Source organism: Pipistrellus kuhlii, unplaced genomic scaffold (genome assembly GCF_014108245.1).
Source record: "Pipistrellus kuhlii isolate mPipKuh1 unplaced genomic scaffold, mPipKuh1.p scaffold_m20_p_11, whole genome shotgun sequence".
Classification (NCBI taxonomy): Eukaryota; Metazoa; Chordata; class Mammalia; order Chiroptera; family Vespertilionidae; genus Pipistrellus; species Pipistrellus kuhlii.
In genome coordinates, this window is record NW_023425416.1 from 15,998,719 (window position 1) to 16,026,384 (window position 27,666).

Here is a 27,666-nt window from a genome sequence, read left to right on the forward strand (position 1 = left end):
ATCCAACCATCTGCCTCCCCAGGGAGCTGATTTAGGAAGATTCCAGGGGGCACGCACAGGGCTGTGCTGGGGCAGGGGACTGTGGCCGAGGCGTATACTCACTCATGTAAGCCGTGGCGGGGGACACTGAAAAAAGAAGCCAAAGGACAGTCGTGAGTGAAGGCCTGGGGTGCCCTGTTCCCAACACCTGTGCCTTTCGCCTCTCTTGGGGCTATTGGTGCACAATGAAACCCCAGCACTGACAGTGAGTGGGCGGGATGTGAGCCTTAGTTTAGGCTATAGAAATGGGGGCATGCCCAGGAACTTCTTTCTAGGACTGGTGCCGATATGGGTGTGATTTTAAGGCCAAGGGCGTGGCACGCTGATATGGCTGAAATGCAAGCCATCAGAAGGCCAGCTTCTCTGTCCTGAGTAAAGCTCACAGCACATCCTGTCTGCCACTCTTCAACTCCTGCCCATCCCTTGTCGGGGGGGGGATGAGGCTTACAGCTGTCCTTGGTAGTAACACACACACACACACACACACACACACACACATACCATAGGCACATACACACCAGTGATGTGCATTTGACAGGGCTGTTCTATGGGGAAAGCTGGATAGAACAACCTGTATTGATGGAGGTGAGGCAGGCAGGGGCTGGGGTAGCTCTGCCTGGTGGTGATGGGCTAGTGAGGGGTGAGGCTCCAATTTTATGATGAAAGACACACTGGGTGCTGTAAGCCACCTCCAGTCAACGAACAAGGACCTGGCGTTCAGATCTTGACCCAAAGTTGCTCATGAGTGGGCAGCGGAGCTGGGACCTGAGCCCAGGCCTGCTTGGAAAGGCCTCCTGGGTTCTCTCCTATCTCCCTCCCAGGACCCCCACCCACAGCTCCTGGCTGAAGCTCACCTGATTCCTGAGGCCCTGTGAGGGGGAAGGGGAGAAATGTGTTAGCAGACACAGACTCCTGGGGTCTGGGCCAATGTGATCAATATGCTTCCTGTCCAAGCTGCCCCATGCTGGGGGCCTCCCAGCAGCCAGCTGAGCTCCCGCAACCAGGAGCTCTTGGCCTGGCCTGGACTATCTCTTTGCCTCCCATGTCCCCCAGTGCCCACACTCCAGCCTGTGTGTCCAGCTGTAGGGATACTCAAGGGATGCCCTCTTCGGGTATGGTGAGCCCAGCCTGGTCCCAGCCTCCAGATCTCAGAGCCTCTGACTCTCGTCGCATGCTCGTGGCCTAGCTTTAAGGCTGGGAGTACTTCTTCCTGTCTAACTGAGCCCTTCCATGTTGCAGCCTAAGTCCCTCTCCCGGAAGTGACCCTGGGCAGGGTACTCACTCCTGACTTCATATCCCTTTAGAGACTCAGAGGTTTGTCGTCACCCCACCCCCCACGGTCCCCGCTGATGGCTTCACCCCCTCCAAACACACTCCCCAGCACTTGGCCAGTTTTCCTTCAGTGCCCTGGGGCCTGCTCCTCTTCAGTGTGGCTGGGTCTCCCCAGCCTGGCCCACTGCTCTCAGGACACCCAAGGCCCGGCCCTAGAAGAAGGCCTCCAAGTTCTGGCCTTCACTCCCCATGCCCACCTTCCCCAGGCTTGTCAGCAATATCCATCTGGTTGTCACTGTCCTCAGGCTTGGTCACCACCATGGAAGTCAGCGGGGTCACAAAGTGGTACTTGAGGGATAGTTCCAGGGCCTGGGCTGTGAGGTTCTCTTTCTCACTTCCATGGGCGTTCTTGCTGTAGAGAGGGGCGTGGAGACAGGGTCAGCTCAGAGCTCAGCTCCCTGCCCATCTTCCCTGCTCTGACGACCATTACCAGGCCAGGAGCCCCAGCGACTGCCCAGGACCCCCTCTGCCCATGGCGGAGCCTGTTAGTACTCAGAAAAACCTGGTTCACCAGCTCCCTGAGACAGATGGACAGGCTGTGCTTCCTCTCTGAGGGGGCCTCCGTTTCCCCAGATATAAAATATAAGAGACTTGCAATGGCCACCGCCACAGTCACTCCTGGGGAGTGCTCATCAGGTGCCAGGCCCTGCACCAGGGGCTTCACAGGCCAGTCCCTCCTTAAAGGAGATGACATGCTTCTCCAATGGGCCCCGGCTTTGCCCTCTGGTTGCTGATGGCTCGCCCCCGGCCTTGGCCCCTCCATCGCTGCCCCCAGATGTCAGGCTGGGCTCTGCCTTGGAAAACATTCTGATGGACTGGGTAGAAATGTGGGCAGGGCAGCTGGGCGTGTGCATGAGGTGTAGTTCCTGAGGTGTGGACCAGTCATGTTCCTCTTGGGAACCCGCAGAGCAGTGCCAGCCAGGGTCAGGCACAGGGAGATGATGGGGCAGTGCCAGGGCCCAGAGTGGGACCCAGCTCTGTGAGGGATGGTTCTGAGTCACCGTTTGTCCAGCAGCTGCTCAATGGTGAGGTAGGCCCAGAGCCGCTCAATGTAGCTCCCGAAAATGTAGTCCTGCTCCTGCAGGGCCTTCTCCATCTCCTTCAAGTCCACCTCCTCTGTGAAGGTCAGGTCAGTGAGCGCCTGGGGCAGGGATGGGAGAAGGTGAGAGGCATAAGGAATGGAGGTTTGAAGCCAGGTGGCCCGGTTCAGGGATGGCCACTGCTAGACCATCAGCCCATAGACACAGGCTCCATCGTTGCTTGATTCCCCCATTCCCAGCCCATATTAGGCCCAGCCCAGCTTACCCCGTGGCCCTTCACATCTGCCTTAAAGTTGTTCATGTCCTTGTCCACCAGGCGCCCAGCCACCACGATCTCAGAGCCATCGTAGAAGTGCTGGTAAGTGTTGCGGGTCAGGTCCAGGATAGCGTTCTCAGGGTACTCGACCTCCACTCCCGTCAGCAGCGGGTTGGCCACCTCCTCATAGAAGCCCTGGAGTCCAGAGAGGGGACCTGGTTACCTCAGGCCACCAGGGCAGGCGGGCACGGCGAGGAGTGTGGGAGGGTTCTCACTGGTGCCTCCAAAGGCTGTTGAGTCCCACAGGCTGGGCCGGGCCTGGCCTGATCTCCACTTCTACGTGGCCCTGGCTGTGCCCTTCAATGTGTGGGAGCCCCTCTGCCTCCCCCTCCTCAGCCCACCCCACCCCTCGCACCCAGAAAAATACAAGCGTTCTTGCACTCAGGAAGCACTCAAGAAATGTTTGGTGGCATGAAGGGAAGGAAGAGAGAAGGACAGGAGGCGAGGCTGGATAGAGAAGGTGTGAGGGGGAGCAGGTGGGATGGAGGCTCAGGGGTCCACAGAGGAGGTGGACCAGCACCTGGGCCGGGAAGAGTGGGGATTGCCAGGTTTAGTGAATGAAATACAGTTAAATTGGAATGTCAGATAAACAAGACGTTAATTTTTGTTATAAGTATGTCCATTGTGGGCTGAATTGTGTACCTCCAAAATACCCAAAATATGTAGTTAAATTCCTTACCCTCAGTCCCTCAAGAAGTGGCCTTGTTTGGCGACAGGGTCATTACAGAGGTAACTAATTCAAAATGAGGACTTTGGGATGGGCCCCAATCCAATGTGACTGGTGTCCTTATTGAAAAGGGGACAGACACACACAGGGGAGAGGATGTGAAGAGCCATGAGAAGCCATGGAGAGAGGCCTGGCAGATCCCCCCTCGGGGCCCTCAGAGGGACCAACCCTGCCGACAACTTCATCCTGGACTTCTAGCCTCCAAAACTGTGTGGGCAGCACATTCCTGCTGTAAGCCTCTCTGTTTGTAGCACATTGTCCTGGCAGCCCCCAAACTAATGCAGTGTCCTATGCAATCTTCAGGGCACACTTACACTACAAAAGGACTTTTTTTTTTCTCCCTCCCAGAAATTCATATTTAACCGATGTCCTATCGTTGCTCTGGCAATCCTGTGGAGGAACCTCTTCTCTGCAGCCAGAGGACCACACTAGAACCATTAATGATGGGTAAGAACCAGAGGTAGATTTCAACTTAAGAGGAAGTGCTTTCTAATTATTAAAATGATACCTGAGGGCATAGCTCCCTGAGGAAGGAGCGAGCCCCTCATTCCTGGAGGGGTGCAAGACAAGGCATACCTGCAGCTGCAAGGTGGCATCGGAATCCTCATAAATGCGCCGGGCAAAACCGTCATTCTCCAGGGCCAAGCTTTCCAGGAAGTTATAATTCACATCTCTGCCAAAGCCCAGGGTGTATAAGGGGAACTTGCCTTGAATGGCACTCAGCACGTTCTCCTGTATTTTATCGGGTCTGCTCTCACCTGCGGGATAGAGGGGTGTTCACACTCTAGCCACCACCCGGACAACTGTCTGGACCCGCTCTGTCTGAAGAGATCAGATTCCTGCCTGTGCAGCGCGGGTGGTGTCATGGCCAGGAGACTTTGTCAGGCCAGAGGGTGGGCAGCCCTGACCAGGGAAGGCAGCTCCCTGACCCCTAGGGGCTCACAGTCCGCAGGAGCCCTGGGGAGAGGTGCCCAAGGTCTTGCAACAAGCAGGCTACAGAGCCAGGAGTGACAGCCAGGTACTGGGATTCTGATTTAGAGCCACGGCCGCCTGCCTCACCAACATTGGGTTCCCCGTCAGTCAGCATGATGACAGTGGAAGTGCTCCTCTCCGGCACTGTGTGCTCCTCCCGGGCCTTGTTCAGCATGTTGATGGCTATCATCAGCCCGTCATTGATGTTGGTGTCTGTCACACAGAAAGCTCCATGGGAATGGGCCCTCAGGGGACCACCACAGAGGAGGGGCTTGGAACTTTTGGCCCTGCTCCTGTGCCCAAGGACTCTGTCTGCCAGTACGTGGTGGTACTCAGTAAATACTGCTTCGTGAGTGAAGAATGAATGGATGACCCTTTCAGATGGGGGTAAAACCTGCCTCTCAGGGTTGCTGTAGGGATAGAAGCACATGGTGATGGTAGAAACAATTTGGGAAAGAGTCAGGTGGACTCCCGGCTTTTCACTGGGAGGAGAGGGAGCACTAAATGCATCACTTGTGATTTTCCGTAAGAAACGACCAACAGTGAAGGCTCTCTGTGGCCTTATCTTGCTGGGAGTTGTGTTCACCAGCTTCAAGGGATAGAAACAGGAAGATGGGTTTTCTTAGACCCTGAGATCAAGTGTGAGGACCCTACTCTACTCCCACCTCTACCCCCAACAGGGTCTGCCGTCCTGGTCTGCAAGCCTGTGCCCCAGGGAGGAGGGAACAGGCTGCTCAGACAGAGAGAGGGGCAGTGAGAACATTGCTCTCCCCTCTGTTCTTACATCCTCGAAGTGCAATGTTCTTCACAAACTCCCTGGCCTCCTGGATGTTCTCAGGAGTGGCTTGAACCAAAGTGTCTTTCCAAGTGGTCACATCATGAGAAAACAGGATGAAGTTCAGGTAGTCCTCCTCTTTTATATCCTCCAGGATTTTGAGGAGGGCATCCTTGGTCTGTGAAAGAGAAAGACAGGCAGACAAGAAGCTGGGAGAGGGAGCCACAGACAGCCTGGTGTCTTCACAGCCAGGGCTGGCAGCGGGGCCCCTGCGGCCTGCAACAATAGGGGTGGGCATTTCTGCCTTTTTTTATCCTATTCTCCTTCCCCCTCTTTTACTGGAAACTTCAGCTTTGTCCAATTCTTAAAAAAAGGAAGAAGAAAACTGTGGCCCAGACTGGGTGGCTTCGTTGCTTGGAGTGGTGCCCCGTATCCCAAGAGGCTGCAGGTTTTATTTATGGTGAGGGCACATACCTAGGTTGAAGGTTCAACCTACAGGAAACTAATGATTTACGTTTCTCTCTCTGTTCACATCGTAGGAAAATCACAAGTGATGCATTTAGTGCTCCCCTCTCCTCTCTCTCCATGTTTCTCTCCCCCTGACTTCCCCTCTCTCTATAAATCTGGAAACATATCCTCAGGTAAGGTGGGGTTTTTTTTTTATTATTAATATATACCCTCACCCTCACCCCCACTTGCACAGAAGACTGTACCTGCTTTATTTTCTGGCCGGACATGGAGCCGCTGACATCAATCACGAAGACCACATTCTTAGGCACCACAGGAAGGCCTTGAGGTGCAAAGAAGTGCACAAAGTAGCCATTGACTATCTGCAAAGGGGAGAGAGACTGGTGGTCAGGTCCATGAAGCAACTACACGGTGGCTTCTCTTGCAAATAAAAGCTGACATTTAGCAGGGCGAGAAGAAGGTGTCCGTTTTGGGTAAGTCTGCCACACAAGTTCTGGGCTGCCTGCCTCCCCCATGCCCTGCAGGATTCTTGACCTTGGACCAAATATCCAGGCGGGTGCAGCCGCGGCCCCTCCCGCACCAGCCCTCACTCTACTGTGACGCGCAATCCACCAGCCTGATGAAGCCCGTAGGGAAGTACCTGCACGTTGGCTGGAGTCTCTCTGTTCACATCGTAGGTTATGATGAAGTCTCCGTTGAGGAGGGTTTCTCCACAGGTTGGGCATGAACGCTGTTGGTCCAAGCTGGGCTTGAAGGACACATGGCCCTGAAGGAGGGAGATGGAGGATGTTGCTCAGCTTGTCCAGGCACTGCCCACTGCAGCCCTCGGCCCATGGGTGCCTTGGGGGCCGAGGAATAGCCCTCACAGGGAGAAGCCCGGGGTGGGCACCCGGGAGTCCTGCCACCGCACAGCATACACTGGACTTCCTGAGCACTTCTCTCTCCTCGGAGAGCAGGGGCAACTTGGCGGACAGTGGCCCGCTTATCTGACTCAGCCTTTGTCTTTCCCCGTGCAGCTAAGTCGCTGTGTTCAGCCTACTAGGCTGTCAGCACTGAGAAGCCCCTTACGGAGGGGAGCTTTGCAACGTGGAAAGGAACTTCATGTTGAGTGGTATGGGTTGGTGTCAAGAGGAGTGAGGTGGAGTAAGCAAAGCAGGGAGGAGGAAGAGGGCCCATCCCTGAAGAAGCCAGCAGCCCTCTGAGTGTGTGCTCCATACATGCATCCACAGCCCATGGTCAGCAAGACCCTGGAATAGTAGGAGCCTTGGGGATCAGAGTCAACCATTAGCACCGAGAATAAAGTTCCCATTCAACTTCCACTCCCCTCAATGTGGAGTCAGCAGATCTAACTGACTGCCTCTGGCCTCAGTCTCTTTATCTGTAAAACAGGGGCAGTAACCTCTCCTGCTTACCTCCCAAGGGAGAATGAGACTGGGCTTTATAAGAGGTCCCGCCCCCACACGCAAATACCAGTTCCAGCACAAACACTTTGGGGTAATGAAGCACCCCTACTGGCCCTCTGAAACTGGGAGACAGGATGAGGGGCTGAGGAAGGGCTGCTGGGGCATGTTAGTTCCCCCAACAGGTGGTCTTCAGCAAAAAGTCTTCGCCCCTCACCCCCACCCCCCACTTCCAGCATCCCCACTCCTGACCCAGGTGGCCAGGGAGACAGTGAGGCAGCAGATAGACACACGTTCATTATCATCAGCCAAGCCCTAGGGCTCAGACTGGTCCTGGTAGGGTCTCAGTTCCTGTCCCTGCCCCCCACGCCTAAGAAACATCTATACCACCTTTTTCCCTGAAAAGGACTTGGTGAGGGCGCTTTCCAGGAGGTCATTAGTGATGAATGAGGCCTCAGCATCCAGCATGCTAATGCCCTGGGGCTCAAAGATGTCTACCAGGATCTGCAATGTGCAAAGGTAAGGCGATGTTACTCAGTGACCATACAGATGCCAACCTCTAGGACAGGGCCCACAGAGATGGGTCAGGGATGATGCAGGGACCAGCTTCTAGCACAACTCTGTGACAGCCATACCTGATGTCTCCCACCAAGAAAATGACCCAAAGAGCCTAGGAATGGTACTATAACCCCAAAGCTCACCAATGGCCTGCCAGATGGTGTCCAATTTCCACCATGAAATCATTTCAGATCTCATGTAGGTAGAGCACCATTATAACCAGTTACGAGCTATACAGAGGCATTTCGTGATGTTGCCCAAGGGCTCAGCATCCAAAGATCTGGGTGAGTCCAGCCCAGCCTCCTCCTCCCCTTGGCCCAGTTGCTTTGGCCAGAGCCATTGTAATTCCCCCAAGCTTCCTCAACCAAGACTTGGACTTCTGTGACTTTGACCTTGCTCCGAGGTCTGCCCCAGGCGCCCTTTCCCAACCTCCCATCCTGTGCCCACAGTTTCAGCAGGGCCTGCAGAGGTGTTTGATTACCTCAAAGTCCTTGACCAGTTGTTTGGGCTTGACCTTAAGATACATCTCGTATTTGCCCTTGTTCCTCTTCAGCAGCTCTTCGTAGGTTAGCTCAAACGTGACATTGCTGCCCGCAGCCACATTGACTGACACCGTGAATTTCTCCAACTTCCGCCCAGAGGCCCTGAATGGGGTGCAAGACAGCGACTGCCCCACAGACTGCACAACCCCACCCATCCTGAGCCTTGGGTTCAAGTCAGCCCCTTGAGGGAGACACTACTCACTCTAAGCTTCAACATCATACTGGGATAACCTTGTAAGAATTACAGACATGTTTTGCAATAAAAAGAAAAAGAAGAAGGAGGAGGAGAAGGAGAAGTTGAAGAAGGAGGAGGAGAAGTTGAAGGAGGAGGAAGAGAAGGAGGAGGAGGAGGAGGAGGAGGAGGAGGAGGAGGAGGAGGAGGAGGAAGGATTGCTACTGTTTTTGTTTGCATTCCTTACAGACCAGACATTCTCCCCAAGGCCTGAGGCTCCGAACTTACTTGACCAAACCAGCTGTCTTGCCCTGGGACACAGCCTTTTCATACTGCTTCTTGGCGACTTCCTTCTCCTTGACATTACCAGGATAGGTAACACCATCGATGGTCCTGCAGGGAAAGAGTTGCGGGGTTCATGCTGGGCCAGAATCCCCATCCAGAGCCCAGAGCCAGCAGCCACGGGGACACCCACAATGTGAAGTTGGTGATGAAAGCGGTCTTGGGCAGCTCCACGTCAAAGAAAACCTCCTTGGCGGCATCTGCCCGGTTGACGGCACTCGTGGTGACAACATTGTGAGAAAAGCGGGAGGTCACCTTGCAGCTGACCTTGGTACTGTAGACCTCAATATCGCCAGCCTTCTGTGGGAGAGGGGATGGTGATCAGTGGTGACCTGCCAACCAGGGCCCTAGAAAGGAGGTCCTCAACCTGGCCACTCCCCTTTCAAACTCCCTTTACAGATTCCAAAGGCCCTGCCTGCAAAGCTTCCCAGTCAACCGTGATGGTAGCCCCGTGGCCTCCTCCATCCCCCTGTCCAGCTGGCCACCACTGTCCTGATGACAGGCGCCTGGGCAGTCCCGGTGGCCCGGGCATGGGCTGGCCTTCCTGAGCACTTTCTCCCCTCGAGGATCAGGGCCTTCTTGGAGGGCAGAGGCCTTGTCTGATTCAGCCTTTGTTTCTCCCTGTTCACGGGGCCCCACAGGTTCCTTAGCTCAGCCTACCTCATTGCTCAGCAGCAAGAAGTCACTTAGGAAGGGGAATTTTGCACCATGAGAGGAACTTCACATTATGCCAAAAAGAGAGGGCGAGGGGAGGGAGCAAGCCAGGAGGCAGGGAGGGTGAACGGAGGACAGCTCTATGGCGATGTCTGGGTTACACATGGCCTCCTTAACCCTGTAATCTGTTTCCATGCAGCCTGTAGCCAGTGAGATCTTGTAAAAAACAAACCTGACCCTATTCCCTCCCTTGTAACCACCCCTCCGCCCCCGCCCCCAGGTGCTCCCCTTTGCCCTCAGGACAGTGTTCCCCCTGCTCTGAGGTCCTCCAGGTGGATCCTGTCACCTCCACTCTGCGGCTCCAGCCAAGCCGGGTCTCTGCCCCTCTGACCCCGGCGGTCAGAGACCTGTCCCAGTTCTTCCTGCTCACCTTTCACACTGCCATTGAGAAAGCTCGCCCTCTCCCTCCTACTGTGCCTTTTGGTAGTTGGGTGATTCTACCTCCCAAATGGGCATTTTTTTCTTGTGCTGACAAGAGAGTGTGGGGCAGGACTTCATGCCCCAGTATTCTCTTTCTCCTGCGGGTAGAGGGTGAACTGAGCAAGGTCTCTAGGGCAGTGGTTCTCAACCTTCCTCACGCTGCAACCTTTTAATACAATTCCTCATGTTGTGGTGACCCCCAACCATAAAACTATTTTCATTGCTACTTCATAAATCTAATTTTGCTACTGTTATGATCCTGGTGTAAATATCTGTGTTTTCTGATGGTCTTAGGCGACCCCTGTGAAAGGGTCACTCGATCCCCAAAGGGGTCAGACCCAGAGGTTGAGAACCGCCACTCTAGGGAGACGTCTGGGTAAATGTGGATATGAAGATGCTCCGTGAAGGTGTCACAGGGCTTTTCACTGCCCAGCCCCATACCAGCAACCACTTGGTGTTTGTAGAAGGAAGGACGGTGCTCTGGCCATCCTGGGCTGCATCTGGAGAGGTCAGGGGGCATGGTTCTGTGGCACTCTTTCCTGGGGGGTCTGCCAGGGTAGGGGCTGTGAGCTGTGTGTCAGCTGTGCAGGGTTGTGCTATGGCCCAACTCTTTAGCTGTTGGGCAACCAGCTCCACCCTGCCCCCCTCCCATGCCCCCTCTCTGGGGAAAGTCCTCACCTCTTCCACAACGCTGCGTTTCTGGAAAAGCAAAGAGAAACATACTGTCAGGTCAAGGCCAAGGCCACTGTGAATGGGGGGCAGGATGTTGGCAGATGCCAGGGTTCATTGGTGACCCCCACATACCCCTTGATGGGCCTCTGGATGTAGGGCCCACCTGGAGCCACTGGTCAGAGGAGGAAGGGCTCTGAATAGACAGGGAAACTGAGATCTGGAGAGAGCAGGTCTCAGGCTACCAAATGGAGAGGACAGGGCTTTTTCCCTGCTGCACAGACCTCGGCTCACTGCCTGTCCCTGCACCCGGGTCCATGTGGCCTCCTGTCAGAGCGCCCGCACCACTGCACAGCACAGGCTCAGCCCAGCCCTTCCTAGGCGCCTCTGCCCTTTTCTCAGAGGTGGACCTGCACAGCTGCTCAGTGAGGTGAGCAGTTCGTGGTGTATCACCCATTTGACAGGTGGGGAAACAGGCCCAGGGAGATTTCAGAGCCTTGCCCAGAATCAAAGGGTAAGTTTGGAGCCCAGTCCTCCCAAATCCCAGCCCTGTCCCCTGCAGCTCATGACCCCATCCACTTGAGGACAGACTTACCTCACGTGGCCGGGAGGGGCTTCTTGGGAAGCCAAAGGCCACGGAGCTGGAGAGCAGGGCCACGAGGAGGCAGAGCCACCGAGCAGACGCCATCACTGAGCTCGCCATCGCTGAGCTCGCAGGCCTGGCCCATGGTCTTTATATGAGCCAGCTGACCGGTGGGGTCAGTGGCCTCCAGCAGTGCGGGTGGAGCGGGAGGCGGAGTCTGTCCGGGAAGCCAGCGTGTGGATGGAGTAACAGGGCTTGTATTTGCCTGAGCCAAAGGGGCCCCATGGGTATTGTCAACAGTATTTGAACTTCACTCCCAGCGGCTGGGGGACATGGAGTCCTGGTGTAAGCGGAAGCTGTGTGCTGGCAGAGGAGCCCTGGGCCTCTCTGGGCGGGGACAATGGTGACAAGGTGTGGAGTCCTAAATCTCTCAGCCTTGTGGCCTCTTACCCGCACCGCTAGCAGGGGCGCTCAGTTGATTGGAGCATCATCCATACACCAACAGATTGTAGGTTCGCTCCTGGTCAGGGCACATACCTGTGTTTTGGATTTGATCAGTTGGGGCGCGTGCAGGAGAGAACAGATCAATGTATCCTGCTCTCCCTTTTTCTCTCTCTGAAGATCACTGAAAAAATGCCCTCAGGCAATGATTAAAAAAAGAGAGAGAGTCATTTTCCAGCAGTGTCCAGTGAGGCTGGAGGCTTTGGAGGCAGGGTCTGGTCCCCTTCTAGTGGTCAAGGAGACTCCTAGGCCTCACCCGGGCCCTGGCAGCCGCTGGACCTTCCAGAGTGGCAGCTATGAGCAAAGTGACCCAGGAAACCCTCCCACTTAACCACTCTCTCTGTTTTTTTTTTCCCCTTTAATATATTTTTATTGATTTAGAGAGGAAGGGAGAGATAGAAATATCAATGATGAGTGAGAGAATCATTGATCGACTGCCTCCTACATGCTCCCTACTGGGGATTGAGCCTGCAAGCCTGGCATGTGCCCAGACCGGGAATCGAACCGTGACCTCCTGATTCATTGGTCAAAGCTCAACCATTAAGCCACACTGGCCGAGCCCACTCAGCCACTCTTTTTTTTTTTTTTTTTTTAATATATTTTTATTGATTTTTTACAGAGAGGAAGGAAGAGGGATAAAGAGTTAGAAACATCGATGAGAGAGAATCGTCGACCAGCTGCCTCCTGCACACCCCCTACCGAAGATGTGCCTGCAACCAACGTACATGCCCTTGACCGGAATCAAACCTGGGACCCTTCAGTCCACAGACCGATGCTCTACCACTGAGCCAAACCAGTTTCGGCTCTATCCACTCTTAATGGAGTTGACAAGGATGCCTGGGCACAGGGAAGCTTATTTATGGATTGTACCATGGCCTTGGCTGAAGTTTCTGCCCCTGACTGTGAGATGTGCAGAGAGAGGTGACTTCTAGGATCAGAGAAACAGAGCGAGAAACCACCTCATCCCCAAATACTTTGCGTTTTGTGGAAGGGACAACTTGAAATAGCAATTTGAGGTTGCTCAAGAGGCTCCTGAGGGACAGCTGGGGACTTGGAGGGACCTAAGAATTAATCATGCAGAATTTAGATTCAGATAGAATCTAAGAGACCCTGAGACTCACCCATTTCCTTTCTACAGGACGGGCAAATGAGGCCCCAATTGGGCAGAGCCTTGCTCAGAGTGACCCCAGCTCACGGCTCTCCCTGGAGAAGCCCGGGACACTCCAGACAACTGATTGGTCTCTGGAACTCCATCGGCCGCCCCGCCACCTGCCATGGAGGGCTCTGTGTTCCCTGGGCTGGAGCAGCCGTGGAACTCGGCGTTGGTATTGTTGATGTGGGCCTCAGTTGGAGTGGGAACTGAACAGAGAAAGAGCAGAAACCCTTTGGAAAGGAGTGAGTGGGGGCCTGTCCTTGTTCACCTGAAGGGCCGGCAGCATCCTGAGGTGTAGGTTCACCTTGATCCCTGCACCTGCACCCTTGGACATTGGGCTTTAGCTGGGCCCAAGGCAATGTCATGGAAAGGCAGGACCCTGGTGGAATATTCTAGGAATCAGTCTAGGAGCCAGAGAGCTGCTGTTCCTGGCCCCTGAAACCCCAGCTTCTGAGCAGTGGCCGCCTCTGCCTTTGGGAAATACTGTCTCGCTGTCAGAGGTTGCAAACCCCCCAGGGAGGAATGGAGCAAAGGGTGGGGGCAGGAACTGTCTCCTGAGACCCTGAGGAGACTACTGGTAGCATTTCTTTCATACGTTCATTTTAAGTGATGCCTTGGAATTTCTAGAGTCAAATCCCACAAGGCTGTGGCTAGCAATCTCCCACCAGACTGGAGTGTTGATATGCCAGTAGTAAAGCACTCAGATGCTGATGCCAGGCAGCACGGTTCGAATCCAAGCTCTGACACTTAGAAGATGAGTGATTTTGGACAAATTGCCTCACCTCAGTTTCCTTAGCTATCAAGGAGCCTGAGAAAAGTCCCCCCTCGTGCTGCTGGGAGCATGCATTGAGCTCGTTCAACGAAGGCACTTAGACCAGTGCCAGGCTACAGGAAGCACTGAGTCAGGAGTGGCTGTGGCTGGTCATTTCTGTGCATGCTGCCAGAGTGTCCTTTGGTCCCTGAACCTGTGGCAGGAGCTGTGGGGTACTCTCAGGGCATTCAGAGGGCTGAGGGCAGGGGGCAGGCGGCAGGGGAGAACAGAATGGGGTGCAGGCGGAGGATGTGGGTGACCTCCCAGCCTCCCGTTCTGCTGTGACCCCTGAGCCCTTCTGAGGGGCAGCATCTTGAATTGCCTCCCTGCCACCGTCCCTTCCAAAGAGCAGGCAGCCTGGAAGAGGCATAGTCTATCTTTAATGGAGGTCATGGATGCTCTGACACAGGGGACCCCCTTGAACAGGGAGGTGTGGTCTGGACAACAGGTCAGGATGCCATCCTCCTCCAAGGCAGGGCAGGCATGCTGGCTAAGGGGCTCAGAAGATATCGGAGACGATGTAGTCAGTGTGAACACCATCGATCAGTCCGGCCCCATTGTTGTGGACGAACCAGCAGGTCACCTCCACCCCATGCCGGGGGTCCTTGCTGTAGTCTTTCTGCGAGCCCCTGGGCAGAGACAGGTCAGCTGGGGTCACCTTTAGGACCCAGCAGAGCTTCACCTCCCAGGAAGCCCGCCCACCCATGTAACACCAGGAGGGAGGCTTGGACCAATGATAGGTAACATCAAGGGCAGAGCAGCCCGCCCACCTGGTGACGGTAAGCCGCTGGTTCTTCACCACCATCGTGGCGTCTGTCTTTGCGGGGTCGGAGCCTGGGTGCAGGTCGGACACTTTGTAATCAAAGGGGTGAAAGAATTGTCCTGGAAAGGCACATTGGAGGCAGCTGTCACCGGCGGAGAGCTTTGTTCATGCTTTGCACTTAGGAGGTGCTCACCGGATGTTTAAGAGTTGCTTGGATTTCTTCCCCCCACTCCCCCCAAGAGCTTGACTGTTTCTCATAAATTTTGGCATCAAAGCCGCTCATTTAGTTCACCTGCTCTAGAGAAGCAGCTGTATTGTCAGCTGGTGACACCTCCTGTCTTTTTGGGCCAATTCCAAGGAATCTGGCTGGGAGAGAGGTTTGGTGGGCGGGGGCCCCCAGAGAACTCTTTCTGCAGGAAGCCACAGGAGAAGCACTGTGGCTGAGGGCCATCCCACCAGGGGCCTCTGGGCCCACCGGACCTTCCTGCCTCCTCTCTCCGTTTGCTCCCCCGCCTACTCACACTTTGGTCTCACTGTGCGTTTGTTTCATCACAGCCTTTGTGAGGGTCAAAACCCTCACCAGGACAAGCCCTCTTTGGATTTTTGAGCCTTGGAAGTCATGTTGGAGATGACCCTGACCAGATGCTCAACTGCACAGCTGACCAGTCCACTGGCTTCAACGCCCCACCCCCACAGCTCTGCCCGCCTGTTGAGCCGTACCCAGCAGCCCGTGTGTCCGCGCCGACATCCGGTGACTGTCTAGTACGTAGAAGCCCAGGAAGTCCTGGTGGATGGCACTCCCCTTCCACACCCGGTGCAGGACAACCTCAAAGGTGCCTCCGTCCTCCACAGACACCACCAGGTTCCTCTTCCTGTTGATGGTCACCACCACCCTGCAGGGGCAGGTGGCCATGGGGACATAGGTGACTGCACAGCATCCCTCCCCATTTAGCTGCCATGTCCTCTGGGGTCCAGCTCTTATGACCCTCCCCCCTCCCCAATACTCTCACTCCCAAATGATTGGGTGTTGTCTGCTCTATGCTTCTTCCCACATGCTGCTATTGAATATAGGGCCCTTGCAATGTGCTAGGACCTGGGCCTAGCCTTCCAAAGCAAACTGCACCATTCAGTTCTCACTCTGATCCTGTGAGGACGGAGGCTCAGAGAGGTTAAGTAACTTGCCCAAGGTCACACAGCTATAAGCAGCAGAGCCAGGACTTGGACTCCAGTCTATCTAATGTCAGAGTCTGCGTTCTTTGACTCCGACATATCACCTCTTCCTATAGCTCTGCTGCCCAGCATTAGTATTCTCAAAGGAGTTTGTTGAATTAAGGTGTGAGTGAAGGAAAAACTCAAGATAAGGCATACTAAGCAGGTGCTTAAAGAGAACTCTAAAGTTCAATAGAGGAAGAGACTCGGAGGGCTCCTGGGAAGAGGTGGTCAGCTTTGTTTGGTGGAGATGGGGGGCGGGGGAGGCAGGGAACACAGGCATCCAGGCAGCTGGTCCAGAACACATGTCCAGAGATCGAGGGAAATGGAGTGGTTCACAGAGCCCTACATGTCTGCACAGCCCACACGGAGGCCACATGAAGGTCATTCCAGGGCCCAGCAGGCTCTCACAGCAGAGCTGGCTCTGGGGCTTCTGCCTCCCCACCACCACCACCACCACCACCCCCCCACCTCCCCTGCTCCCCCACCTTGCCCCTGCCTCCCTGCCCAGGCTCAGTCCCAGCCCAGTTACCCATCCTGCCGCAGCGAAGCCTGGTCTCTCCAGGAAAACACAGGCCCATGGGAGCGAGGGTTCAGGGTGATGTTCTGAGGAGTCACTTCCAGTTGAAAGTCCGTGGCCGGGTTTGTGATGCCCAGCCGTCCGAAGTATGTGGGCTCATGCTGCCCAGGGCTCCTGGCCTTATCGCCAATGAGCTCCCCATTCACTGAGAAGCCTGCAGTGGGGTAAGGGCCCATCCAGCTCTCACTAGGCACGCACTGGCCTGCCGCTGCTCCTGCCTCCTGTCGGGGAGATCACCACCCCACCCATGCCACGCCATCTTTAAGGGCCTCGTCTCCCGAGGGGAGGCTTCAGGACTGGTCCAGGCCACACACAGCACTGCCTCCCTCCTCGTCCCTCCCACCGCACTACCTCTCCAGCATGGAGCCCTCGGGTCTGGGCCCTGAAAGGGGTCTTGCAGAGCCTGGCCTGCTCCTTCCCTCTGACCCCAGTCCCTGACACAGGGGCAGGTTGCAGTAGGTTCTGTAGACACATTTGTGGGGCCTCTTCCCAGAGGCCTCCCCTGACCTGAGCAGCCAAAAGGCCCTTCCTGCCATCTCTGTCCTAACACAGCAGGTCTCATGTTCCTAAATTGCCATCTACGAATGTGTTCTCCTGTCTGTCTCCTAGAAACTCCATGAGAGCAAGGACTTAGTCTCGGCCCCCCTTGCATCTGCGGCCCCTGGCACCTGCTCAGCAAACGTGTGCAGATGGACTGACTGGACCAGGAGGACAGAAGTGACTGAGAGGTGGAGAGGAAGTCATTCCGACCCCCTGAGCGCTGCTGGGGAGGCGGATGCTGAGGAGTCATGCCGGGGAGAAAGGCAGGTCTCAATACAAAATGAAAATGAGGGTCTCCTTGTTTAAAAACTGTTAAGAATTTTAAGATAGCAACCGGGAACTACGAAACTGAGCCCGGGGCCCTTCTAAATGTGGGGTCCTGAGCACCCGCACGGGTCACCCACACGTGAAGCGAGAAGGTGGATGGGGTGAGAAAAAGGCAACTTGAGGCCAAGGGACAGACAGATGCACAGGCTGTAAGAAGCAGAGGCCCCAGCCGTTGTCCTGTCTGTGGCTGAATGTCAAGGGCAGAGGAGCCCAGGCCCTGCCCTGCTTGGCAGAGGGTGTGATGTCACCGTACCTGTGTTGGGGTCCTGCACCAGATTCAGCACCACACCGGGCTCTTCGTTGACGTTGAAGCACAGTGCGTCCTCTTTCTGGGGCACGTGGATGATGAAGTGGGGGTCAGTGTCCACTGGGAACAGCATGGAGTCCATTAGGTTGGGCAGTGGACAGATGGTGCCGGCGGGGCCAGGGTTCAATCAGGCAGGGTGTGCCCCGGGCTCTCCCAAGGACTCACCAGTTGTGATTGGCTTCTTCGGGATAGTGGGTTGAGTCTGAGAAGGCTCCTGCCAGGCCGGCAGCACGAACGCTGACCGGCAGGAGTGAGCGGCATTTAGAAGGAAGGCCGAGGGGCTCCCCTGGAGCTGCTGGGAGGCCCCTCCCGCCCCTGAGGGCCCCGGAGCAGGAGGGGCCCAGAGCCGGGATGCCTCTCTGGAGGCAGGAAGAGAAATCTGGCCCAGGCCAGTGGGCCCATCTGTTCTGTCTCCTGCCTTGGGGACCTGACGGGGCTGGTGGCAAAAGGGCAGGGAGGCCAGGTCCTCCTCAGGGAATTGTCTGAGGACTCGCAGGGAGAAGCAGGAGGAGAGCTGGAGCAGAGGAAGGAAGCCTGGGCTGGGTGTCCTCACCAGGAAACACCTAGGCTTTGCTCGGGACCGAAGGCACAGCTGAGGGACAGTAACGGGGAGAGAGGTAGAGTTGTGTGTCATCAAGAAGACTGCCACTTACTCCTTTTGCGTCCCACCATCTCTGTGGAGGACAACGACAGTGTCAGCCTTGCCACCCCCCACAGAAGGCATGTGCACCTTATTGTCCAAGAGCACCCTGGGCCCAGAGGCCACTCAGGCCCGGGCCCACCCTCCTCCTGGGGTCCCAGCCCTCCACAGACAGGCGCTCACACGAGGCCCCACAGGAGGCCAGCGAGGGTTCAGGCTGTGCCAGGAGGCAGCAACTAGTGTGTGGCGAGGTGGGGAAGAAGAGACCACGAAGGGCTGGAGGCAGGGAGATGGGGTGGGAGCTGCCTGCCTGAGCCCGGGGGCATGTGCCACTTGCCCAGCCACTGGAAACCCCTGGAGAAAACCAACGTGATTTAAGAACTCACCCAAGGGAGAACCTGGAAGGGAGAGAGAGGGAGGAGAATTAAAGCCCCCAGAAGCCTCCCCGAGGCCCACAGCCTCCCCCACTGCAGAGACCATACCCTCTGTTGGCTTGTCGATGACGGGCTCCAGGCCATCCTCATCAGCCAACCCCCTCATGGTCATGGAGGTCAGCGGGGTCACAAACTGATAGGCGAGCGACATCCGCAGGGCCTTGGCCGCCAGCTCAGCCTTCTCCTCCCCCTCCAACTTCATCCTGCGGATCAGACACCTGCTCCAGGCCCCGCAGCTTGGACGGCAATGGACTTGCTCTCCCCGGTCCTTTCACTCATGTGCTCGCCCACTCATTCACCAAACATGAGCTGAGCACCTGTGGTGTCCTTGGTCAGTGGCTAGCATCCTGGACCTCATGACTTCTAGACCTCCCACACAGAAAGCCTGGAGATTCGGCAGGGTTCGCGGATGTGCCTCAGAAATACTCCGAGGATTGAATAGCTGTGAGATTCTGGGCAAGTGGGTTCACCTCCTTGAGCCTCAGTTTGCTTATCTGTGAAATGGGGATGGTGACGACATTCTCCTACCCTTTGTGAGGAGTGAGTGGGCCTGGACAGGGGGAAGGGTGGCCTCCCCCACAGTAGCTCGGTTGGGACTAAGAACAGGCTGTCCTGTGACCCCAGTGGGCCCTGCCCACACTGTTGACTGACTGGTAGATATTAACTCAATGAGCATAGCAGGATGGTACATCTGAGGGTGAGGGGTACTCTGGGGTGGACAGTGCCTGCCCGGCAGCCGCAGGGTCATACCGCTTGGCCAGCAGCTCCTGGATGGTGAGGTAGGCCCAGAGGCGTTCGACGTGGTTCTCCAGGATGTGGCCCCGCTGTCGGAGGAGTCTCTTCATCTCTTCCTCGTCCGCCAGGCAGGTTGTCTTGAACTCTCGGCCATCCTGAGGGTTGTGATGGGGAGACAGGCTGTGAGCTCTGAGGAGCACAACCACTGGCTGGTGCTTGAAGCTCCAAGGGGCCCCACTCTAGCCTGATCTCAGCGGCTTCCTTCTCAGCAGCCCCCTTTCGTAAGCCTGTTCTCCTCATGCCCATCCACTCATTCTTCCCACAAAAGCTTACTGAGCATTCTCTGTGAACCTAGGCCTGGGCATCGCAGGGCTAGGAGAACCAGGCCCTGACCCCATGGAATGACTGTCTTTCCAGGCTGCTCCCACCATGTGGCTGCCTCCACCATGCCCTGCTCCTCCAGACACCTGCCCGGCTGCTGGTGGGCAGCACCGTTCGAGCTGCCACAGCACATAGATGTCCCTTCTCTCCCCGCTACCACAGTGGGGCAGCGCTTCCTACAGGCGTCCAGGCACAGTGTGTGGACTATTCCACTTACTCCCCACAGCTCTCCAGTAGTGTTCCCCCCATGGTACAGAAAGGAAACAGAGACCTAGAGAGCTGGGTCCGTTGGCTCAAGGTCACCAAGCTGCTCGGGGTGGAGTCAGGGCCCAGACCAGCTCTCCTCACTCAAAGCCTGAGTCTTGCACCCTCAACCGCACGGAGGGCAGGGTCCAGGTTTCACACTTCCTGATCCTCAACGTGCACAAGGACACACGCTCTGCAACTTGGCATAAAGCCGGGTGCAGCCGAAACCGGTTTAGCTCAATGGATAGAGCGTCGGCTTGGGGACTGAAGGGTCCCGGGTTCGATTCCGGTCAAGGGCATGTACCTTGGTTGCGGGCATATCCCCAGTAGGGGGTGTGCAAGAGGCAGCTGATTGATGACTCTCTCTCATCGATGTTTCTAACTCTCTATCTCTCTCCCTTCCTCTCTGTAAAAAAACAATAAAATATATTAAAAAAAAAAAAAAAAAAAAAAAAAGCCGGGTGCACAGTAAGTGTTCAGGAAATGCTGTTCAAGTGGGAAGGGAGAGGCTGACCTCTTGCTCTCCCGTGCCTTGAGGGGAATGGTGTGAGGAGTTACAGGTGGTCCATTTCGGGCCAAGGGACTTCAACTAATTAAGGCCGTATTGGCCTCATACCATCCTGTCCCCAAGACACATGGAGGAATGTTCGGGCCTCGGGGGGCGGAGGGGAGGGGTGTTGCATGATGCAGGAGTGGGGAACAGTGTAGGTTTGCAGCCCCTGGGCACTGCCGGGCCTCCCCACCCTCCGTGGCCCGCTATTTACCGCAAGGGCCCGCACATCCGCCTTGAAGCTGCTCAGCTTCTGGTCAGCGATGCGCCCAGCCACCACGATCTCCGAACCCTCGTAGTACTGCTTGTGGCTGTGCTGGGTCAGCTCTGAAACAGCATCCTTGGGGTATTGCAACTCCACATCCACCAGCAAGGGGGTGGCTACCTGGTTGTAGAAGCCCTGCAGGGATGGGAAAGGCAGCTTCAGAACTGATGGACTCCCCTAGGCACCCAATGGGAAACCCACTCACAAAGTGGGGTGTTGGGACCCACACTTCATAGAAGGAAGCATAGGCTTAGAAGGGTTATGTAACTGGCTTGAGGCGCACAGCTCATTTGGATCCATGCCAAAGCTTTATCTGCTCCTTTAAGCTGATAGGCAAGTGACTGCCGAGGCGGGGCTCCCCATGGGCTGCCATTGGTGGTGCATTGGGGGCCGGGGCTGGGTGGGGGAAGGAGGAGACCTGAAGCTGCTGGGAGGCGTCGTGGTCCTCATAGATCCTCTGGGCCCGTCCATTGTTCTCCATGGACATGACCTCCAGGAAGCTGAAGTCCACATCCTGGCCGAAGCCCAAGTTGTAGAGCGGGAACTTGCCCCCAATGGCGCTGCGGACATTCTTGAGGATTTGGGTACGGTCGGTCACTCCTGCAGCCACATACCCAGGCATGACTGGGTACCAGCTCACAGGCACGCGGAGCACAGGGGGCACTTGGAGGTACACTCCCTGGGGCCCAAGCCTCCCCATCTTAGGCGTCTCCAGTTCCCGCAAGCATCGCCTCTGCTGGCTAACTGTGGAACTACAACAGCTGCTAAGAGCTCCTGCCCATCTGTACGCGTTTATCACAGCAGATCAGATTCTACTCCAAACTCTCCCATGCTCCTTCTGTGGCCTGTGAAGCTCAGCTGACCTTTCCACCCTTGTTTCACCTATTTTGCATTTGCCTGCAGTTGCTGGGCAGGCCCTGGCAGTGCACACACCTTTTTTTCCTTCTTTTTTTTTTTGCTTAAGCTGCCCCCTTGGCCAGGGATCCCTTCCTGCTTCTCCTTAACTCCCAGCAGTCTGAGCTCAGAGGTCACCTCCTCCACACGTCTTTCTGGGACCTTTTCTGGGCCAAGTGCCCCTTGTCTGTGGTCCCACAGCCTCTGGCACCATATTCTTTCAGGACCCTTGACAGAGCTTCTGTTCCTGGTTCTGCCTCCCCCAAGCACCCTGGGATCCTCAAGGACAGACATGTCTGTTCCCTTGGCATGTCGCCTTGGTCCCTTGTCCTGTGCTTGGTCCCAGCTGGTGCTGAATATACAGCTCATTAAATTCACCCTCGGCATCCTGCCCCGCCTCCTGGGCCCTGTGCAATGCTGTGTCGTGCAAGAACGTCCCCATTCCCCCAGCTGAGGACAGAGTGTGCCTTGGAGCTCCCGCAGACTTTAGATCAGTATTTGCCTTTGCCCTGAACCTTTCTGACCCCCAACAGTGTCCCCCAGTGCTTGGCTTCCAAGTGAAGCTCGAATGCCTTCAGGAATGAAGAGGTCATACCTCCCAAGGCTGCCCTCCAGGCGCTTACCCTCTGTGGGCTCGCCATCTGTCAACATGATAAGAATCGGGGCATGGTTGCTGAGTTCTGAGATGCCTCTCTGACCTCTGTTCAAGATCTCAATTCCCCGGAGCAAACCTCCATTCAGGTTTGTGGCTGCAAAGGAGAGAGAGACCAGCCTGTGCTCTCACTCTTAGGGCACAGACACAGCACCACGGCGGCCCGAGATGCCTGCCTTACAGCCGGCCAGGGAGAAGCGCCGCACGAAGTCCTGAGCTGCTTGCAGGTTGGCAGCAGATGCCGGCACCAGGGAGCCCCTCCACGACTGCACTTGAGACCCAAAGAGGACCAGGTCGAAGTAGTCCCCAGGCCGTATGTCCTCCAGGATCTTAAAGAGTGCTTCCTTCGTCTGCAAGGACAGGACAGTCAGTGGAGGGACAGAGCCCCAGGAGAGTGGCTTCTGTTGGCTCCGCACATGCATTTCAGAGTTTCCCCAGGGCAGAGGTACATGGCGGGCCAGTAGGAGGGGATGGCCAGGTGGCGCCAGGAGAAGAGCGTCCTGCAGGGCCCTGGGGCTGGTGACAGGGAGGGAGGAGGCGAAGGTACCCCGTGTGCGGAGAAGAAATAATTGGAGCTCGAGGGGCGTGGGATTCAGAAAGAGGACCCCAGGAGGCTGAGTTGCTAAAACTGCTTGTCCTGCCCTGTTTAGAGTATCGTCTCAATAGGCCAAGGTTGTGGGTTCGATCTCTGGTCAGGGCACGCAGAAGAAGCAACCGATGAATACATAAACCCATGTTTCTCTCTCTCTGTCTCTGTCTCTGTCTGCCTCTCTCTTTCACCTTTCTCTCTCCCTCTCTAAAAATCAATTAAAAAAAAAAAAAAAAAGACAAACACACACACAAAAAAACAACCACCCACAAAACAACTCTGCTTGTCCAGCTGTGGTTCCACTGAACCATGGACAAGACACTTAAGAGCACTGTGAGCCACCTGCTGCAAGATGGCTCCCCATGAGCCCCCATATTTATCCCCAGGTTTCATCTTCCAAGCACTCCCCTCATCAATAACCCATGGCCCTGTGGGCACAATTATCATTGCCATTTTGCCACTGAGAAGTGAATGCACTTGCCCACAGTTGCATGGGAGGGAGCAGGTGATTCCAGAACCCCTAACCACTGGCATTTCCCTTCCAGTCACCCTGCCTCTGAGCAGGAGCAGAAATCCCAAACCCAGACTCCGGCAGCAGAAAGTGTGGTGTGGGGATAGGGCTGAGGACGCTCCCGTTGGGTGAGATGTAAAGGCACCATTTACCTGCCTCACTTTCTGGCCTTCCATGGAGTTGCTGATGTCAATCACAAAAATCAGGTTCTTGTTCAGGCTCGTCAAATTTTGGGGGGCAAAGAAGTGGGCAAAGTAGTTATTGGCGACCTGAAACACAAAGGAATGAGTGAGGCCTCTGCACAAGCACCTCCGCCCACCTTCTGAATCGTGGGCCAGAAGCTTCGGGCTCACCAGGAGGTCGCAGATCTGGTCTCGATGGACATCGTAGGTCACCTTGAATTCCCCATTCAGCAAGGTGGAGGAGCACATGGGGCAGGACTGCTGCTGGCTCACGGTGGGGCGGAAAAGCACATGACCCTGGAACCAGCAAGGGCGCCAGGCATTACCGGCGTGTGCAGTTGCAAATAGGATGTTTGCAAAGACAACAATATCAAGTGTGTGGGTGTGTGGGGGGCATAGAAATGAGTCAGGTGTGGCCCTCACCCAGCCGCTGTAGGTAGTAGGAAAGAAAGCCTGTTCCTTTGCTTAGATGCTTCTTCTAAACCTTTGGCATGTTCTTTAATAAGCATCACCACTTAGGGTACAAATAAAAGCAGAATGACAGCAGTATGGGAGCAGGAGAACATCAGTCAATTCAATCTATGGAGTAGAAAAGCCGGGCTACAGCCCCGTGCGGGGAAACAGAAGCTCCTGGAAGCAGGGAGCAGAAGCTGGAAGGAAGGGCCCAGGTGGGAGCTGCGATCTGGACTGGCTTGGTCTTGGTGCTCAGGGAAATGGGGGATGGTTTGTACCCACTTCTTTTCTATATTTCTGTACTCTCCACATTTTCTTTAAGACTTCTTTATTTTTTTTATTTGTTATAAAAATAAGATATGCTCATTAAAAAAAAAAAAAAAACTTGGCAAGAATTGATAGGAAGACAAAGACCCCTCCCTTGGTCCCCTGCTAAAAATAGGCATGTTTGCTAACACTCAAGGATATCACATTTTGTTTAAAAGGGCTCCCCCACCAAAAACAAAAACAAACAAACAAAAAGCTGTAAAAATCATTTATTTTAAATGATGTCTGAGTCATTACTAACACTACATAATAACTGAAGGGTTTGCTCCTGGCTCCAGTTGAAGGCACTAGTGAGGTATCATCCACCATATGCCATATTCCTCCAGGACTGGGGAGGCACAGGCAGGGGGCTCTGGGATTCCTGCAAGTGGGTGGTGAGTGGCAAGTGGCTGGGTAGGCCAAAGGCCTGTCTGAACTTGGTTATGTTTCCAAGAACACTAGAGCTTGGAATCCTAACCTCAACAGTATCTGACGTTTGCTCATGTGCCCTGAATGCTTTCCTAGGGCATGAGACAAGCAAAGAGGAGACTGAGGCTCCAAAAAGCCAGCTACTCACCCCAGACCTACAGCCACTGCGGGTGCCTTCCCCAGCCTCAGCACGCAGGCTTTTGCTAAGTGGCTCTGAGAGCCAGGAGTGCTAATTCCCCTGGGATACCAGCCGGAAAATACCTGCCTCTCTCATCCCAGTGGAAGCCTGAAGTCCTTGCCTGGTTCTCAGGACAAGCTTGGACCCTCCAGAAGGAGAATTCCCAGAGGGCCACCAACCCTATCCCCCAGCCCCCAAAGCCATGCCAGATACCTCTTTGCCTGAGAAGGACTTCTTGATGAGTTGAGTTGCCAGATCCTTGGGGAGGAAGGAGGTCTGGACATCCAGCTTGCGGATCCCCTGGGGCTCAAAGATGTCCACGTCGATCTGCATCATTGAAGCAATTCCTGAACCAAGGCTCCCATTTGGGCCATCATCCAGTCTCAGCCAAGAGCCAGCATGTGCCCTGGCCACCTACTCTGTGCAGCGCCCACCTGGCCCCCAGCAAAGGGCTTGGTAGGCACTCCAAAAATATTGGCCAAATGAGTGTGCTTGCCTGCACCCCTCAACTCGGCCACATGGAGGTGCCAGAGACAACCACAGTCCTCATGCTGCCCGGGACTTGCCGTTTACAAACTACCTGGGCGTTTATTATCTCCTGTGATCCTTGTGGAAGTCCTGGGACAGACAGGAATCCCCATGTAATAGATGAGAAGGCTGAGGCTCAGAGAGGAGGCTGAAAGGTTCAGGGAGCTCTTAGGCGTTAGTCCCCTCCCTTGTGTGCTCAGGTGTGGGATGGCACACGAGGAGTGCCAGGCCAACGCTTAGAGCCACAGTGAGGGAGAGGCAGGAGCCCTGCTCCTGAGACCGTCCCCCCGAGCCTGCGGTCACGTGCAATCTACCTCGAAATGATGCACCAGCTGCTTGGGCTTAACTTTGATGTCAATGTCGTACTGCATGAGCTTTCGCTTCAGCACGTCCTCGTAGGTCAGCCGGAACATGGCCTTGCTGCGGGGACCGATGGTGAGGTGGATGGTGAACTGCTCCATCGATCTTCCCAAGGCCCTGTTCATGCCGCCAGAGGCAGCAACACAGACAGATGGTAAGTCAAGGGACATGTGGTTCTTGCCACCTAAAGCACGGGCCTCCGAATCAAGTTCGCTTATCCTAGTGTGGCTCCGGGTATCCTTGGCCCGCCCCCTTGTCTTAGCTGGCTGGTCACAGTCAGGGCCCAAGGTCAGGGCCCCCTTCTCCTGCAGGCTGGTCTAGGGGACGGGCAAGTCAGCACCAGCCTTGCCCAGGGCACCTGTGCTGGCATTTGCGTGTGGTCAGGGTGCTCACCTCCCATCAGCCTGGGGCCCTCAGGTCTATCCCGAGGAGAAGGCTGCCTCAAACACCCGGCCAGCAGGGCTCGGAACTCACCTGACAAGGCCGGCATTCTCCCCTGAGATGGCTGCTTTCCGGTACTGCTTCCACGCGATCGCTTTTTCCTTTATGTCCCCGATGAATGCTTTCCCACTCGCTGTGCTGCAGGGAGGAGGAAGCACTCAGGGGAAGGGCCCTTCCCTGACCACCCATATTGGAGGTACTTTCAGCCCAGACCCTAGAAAGCCTTGTGCATGTGCAGGTGAGCACTCATGGGAGGTGGGGGTGCGTCTCCTGCTGGCCTCCCTCTGCTCGCAGCCCCTTGCCAGTGCGGTGGGCAGCCACAGCCAGAGCCCAGAGAGAAGCTTTTGCTCTTCGGGCCCTAGAGCTGGAAACATGGTCAAAGACCCCAGTGTGCTGTCCTCCATGGGAGCCCAAAACAGACCTCCTGCAGGACTGTTCTCCCCTCCCAGCTGGCACTGGCCTGCGGCCCTTTAAGAGAGGAGGAGATGGGGCACTGTTGGCCACGTTGGGCCATGGTCCTGGTCTGGGCCCAGTGAGGGGACAGTTCTGGGTGGGGGAGTCAGGCAGGGCACGCACATGGCGAAGTCACTGATGAAGGCCGTCTTGGGGATCTCCACGTCGAAGGCCACCTCCTTCGGCTGGTCGGCGTTGTTGACCATTTGGCTGGTGATGACAGTGTGGGCGAAGCGAGAGGTGACTCTGCAGTTGACTTTCAAACTCCGGATGACCACGCCGTCGACACTCTAAAGTGAGACGTGAGGGCACGGTGGCCTGGGATGGGGGCCTCTGGGCCAGTGAGAGGCCTTGTGTTGTGTTGGGGCCAGCACACAAGGTGCCTGACGGACACAACGTGACGGAAGCACAAACCAGACCTCCCAGGGAGACCCATCCGTTCTCTCTGCCTCAGACCGAGCACCTGGGGATGAGGTGGGGTGGGGAGCCCCCAGTTCCAGGAGACAGGAGTCCCTCGACCCAGAGCACTAACAGAGGGACACCCCCCGGGGGACGGGGAAATCGCGGCTGTCATAGTGGCCCCACCACAGACTCCTTTGCGGAGACTCACTCACTGTGTCCACAGCCTGTCGCTTCTGTAAAACAAACCGGGGTCAGTGTGAGTGTGACTGCTCAGGCTTCTTTAAGGTACGCAGCTTGCATGCTCTGCTCCTTGGCCTCACGCTCCAGCCAGAGGTGGTCACGGTGGGTAGGGGAAGCCCCAGTCCCTGTGTGCCCCTCCCAGGCCCCCTCCAGACCCAGCTGCCTGTTTCTGACCCGAGGGGTTTACCCACATACCTCGCTGCTTTTGGGCCTTTGGGGTGAAGCCTGAGCGGGCAGGGCCTGCAGGGTGAGGAGGGACATCAGGGACACACACAGCAGCACCCACAGCCCCATGGCGCCAAACCTGGTCTCAAGGCTCCCGCTGCCTTGTCGCTTCACTCAGAACATCAATCAATAAAGTGCTAGATAAACATGGATTAAACATTAGACAGGATGAAGACAAATATTACAATTGGGGAGCGGGGGGAGTAAAAAACTGACAGTGAAAGGTTTCTCCCTGGGAGGGGGGGGGGGTCTAAACTGAGTAAACTGGCCAGCCTCAGAGCTTGCCCCTCTGTACAGAACTGCACTCACACA

The 27,666-nt window shown here is 55.8% G+C and overlaps 2 protein-coding genes and 1 long non-coding RNA gene across 10 annotated transcripts in view; 1 reads left to right on the top strand and 2 right to left on the bottom strand.

The window, feature by feature from the left end:
* The window catches only part of ITIH3 (inter-alpha-trypsin inhibitor heavy chain 3), a 41,120-nt gene extending 29,890 nt beyond the window's left edge, over positions 1-11,230 (bottom strand). For 4 of the 7 annotated variants that reach the window (XR_006741085.1, XR_006741086.1, XM_045579062.1 and 1 more), the window contains exons 1-16: positions 11,082-11,230; positions 10,496-10,516; positions 8,817-8,983; positions 8,630-8,734; positions 8,109-8,271; positions 7,460-7,573; positions 6,310-6,435; positions 5,915-6,031; positions 5,211-5,379; positions 4,514-4,639; positions 4,031-4,212; positions 2,677-2,862; positions 2,373-2,512; positions 1,569-1,723; positions 894-908; positions 103-126 (exon numbers count right to left, since the gene is read on the bottom strand). Coding sequence is in view for 5 of the 7 variants with exons in the window: in XM_045579062.1 (XP_045435018.1) it covers positions 103-126; positions 894-908; positions 1,569-1,723; positions 2,373-2,512; positions 2,677-2,862; positions 4,031-4,212; positions 4,514-4,639; positions 5,211-5,379; positions 5,915-6,031; positions 6,310-6,435; positions 7,460-7,573; positions 8,109-8,271; positions 8,630-8,734; positions 8,817-8,983; positions 10,496-10,516; positions 11,082-11,189 (1,918 nt within the window). In the remaining 2 variants the exon portion in view is untranslated. The remainder of the gene's footprint in view (positions 1-102; positions 127-893; positions 909-1,568; positions 1,724-2,372; positions 2,513-2,676; positions 2,863-4,030; positions 4,213-4,513; positions 4,640-5,210; positions 5,380-5,914; positions 6,032-6,309; positions 6,436-7,459; positions 7,574-8,108; positions 8,272-8,629; positions 8,735-8,816; positions 8,984-10,495; positions 10,517-11,081) is intronic. The other 3 variants (XM_045579063.1, XM_045579065.1, XM_036430880.2) reach the window with 2 other exon arrangements.
* On the top strand, positions 1,456-9,556 carry LOC123652046. The gene is made up of 3 exons (XR_006741090.1): positions 1,456-1,466; positions 6,873-8,403; positions 8,591-9,556. It is a non-coding gene; the product is annotated as an uncharacterized LOC123652046 (long non-coding RNA).
* A 2,664-nt stretch (positions 11,231-13,894) lies between the features above and the next one.
* Positions 13,895-27,460, bottom strand: ITIH1 (inter-alpha-trypsin inhibitor heavy chain 1). Of its 2 annotated transcripts, XM_036430883.2 has the most exons (22): positions 27,325-27,460; positions 27,102-27,122; positions 26,611-26,777; positions 26,068-26,172; positions 25,548-25,710; positions 24,919-25,032; positions 23,511-23,636; positions 23,310-23,426; positions 22,239-22,407; positions 22,029-22,154; positions 20,930-21,111; positions 20,461-20,646; positions 19,085-19,224; positions 18,383-18,537; positions 18,287-18,298; positions 17,914-17,934; positions 17,426-17,497; positions 17,207-17,320; positions 16,039-16,240; positions 15,018-15,190; positions 14,305-14,416; positions 13,895-14,163 (listed from the first exon to the last, which is right to left on the bottom strand). In XM_036430883.2, exons 1-22 carry the CDS (start codon positions 27,421-27,423, stop codon positions 14,034-14,036), a joined length of 2,706 nt encoding a protein of 901 aa, XP_036286776.1. In that variant the 5' UTR covers positions 27,424-27,460; the 3' UTR covers positions 13,895-14,033. The 2 variants fall into 2 exon arrangements, with proteins under 2 accessions (XP_036286776.1, XP_036286778.1); XM_036430885.2 differs by lacking the exon at positions 18,287-18,298.
* Between the last annotated feature and the right edge of the window lie 206 nt (positions 27,461-27,666).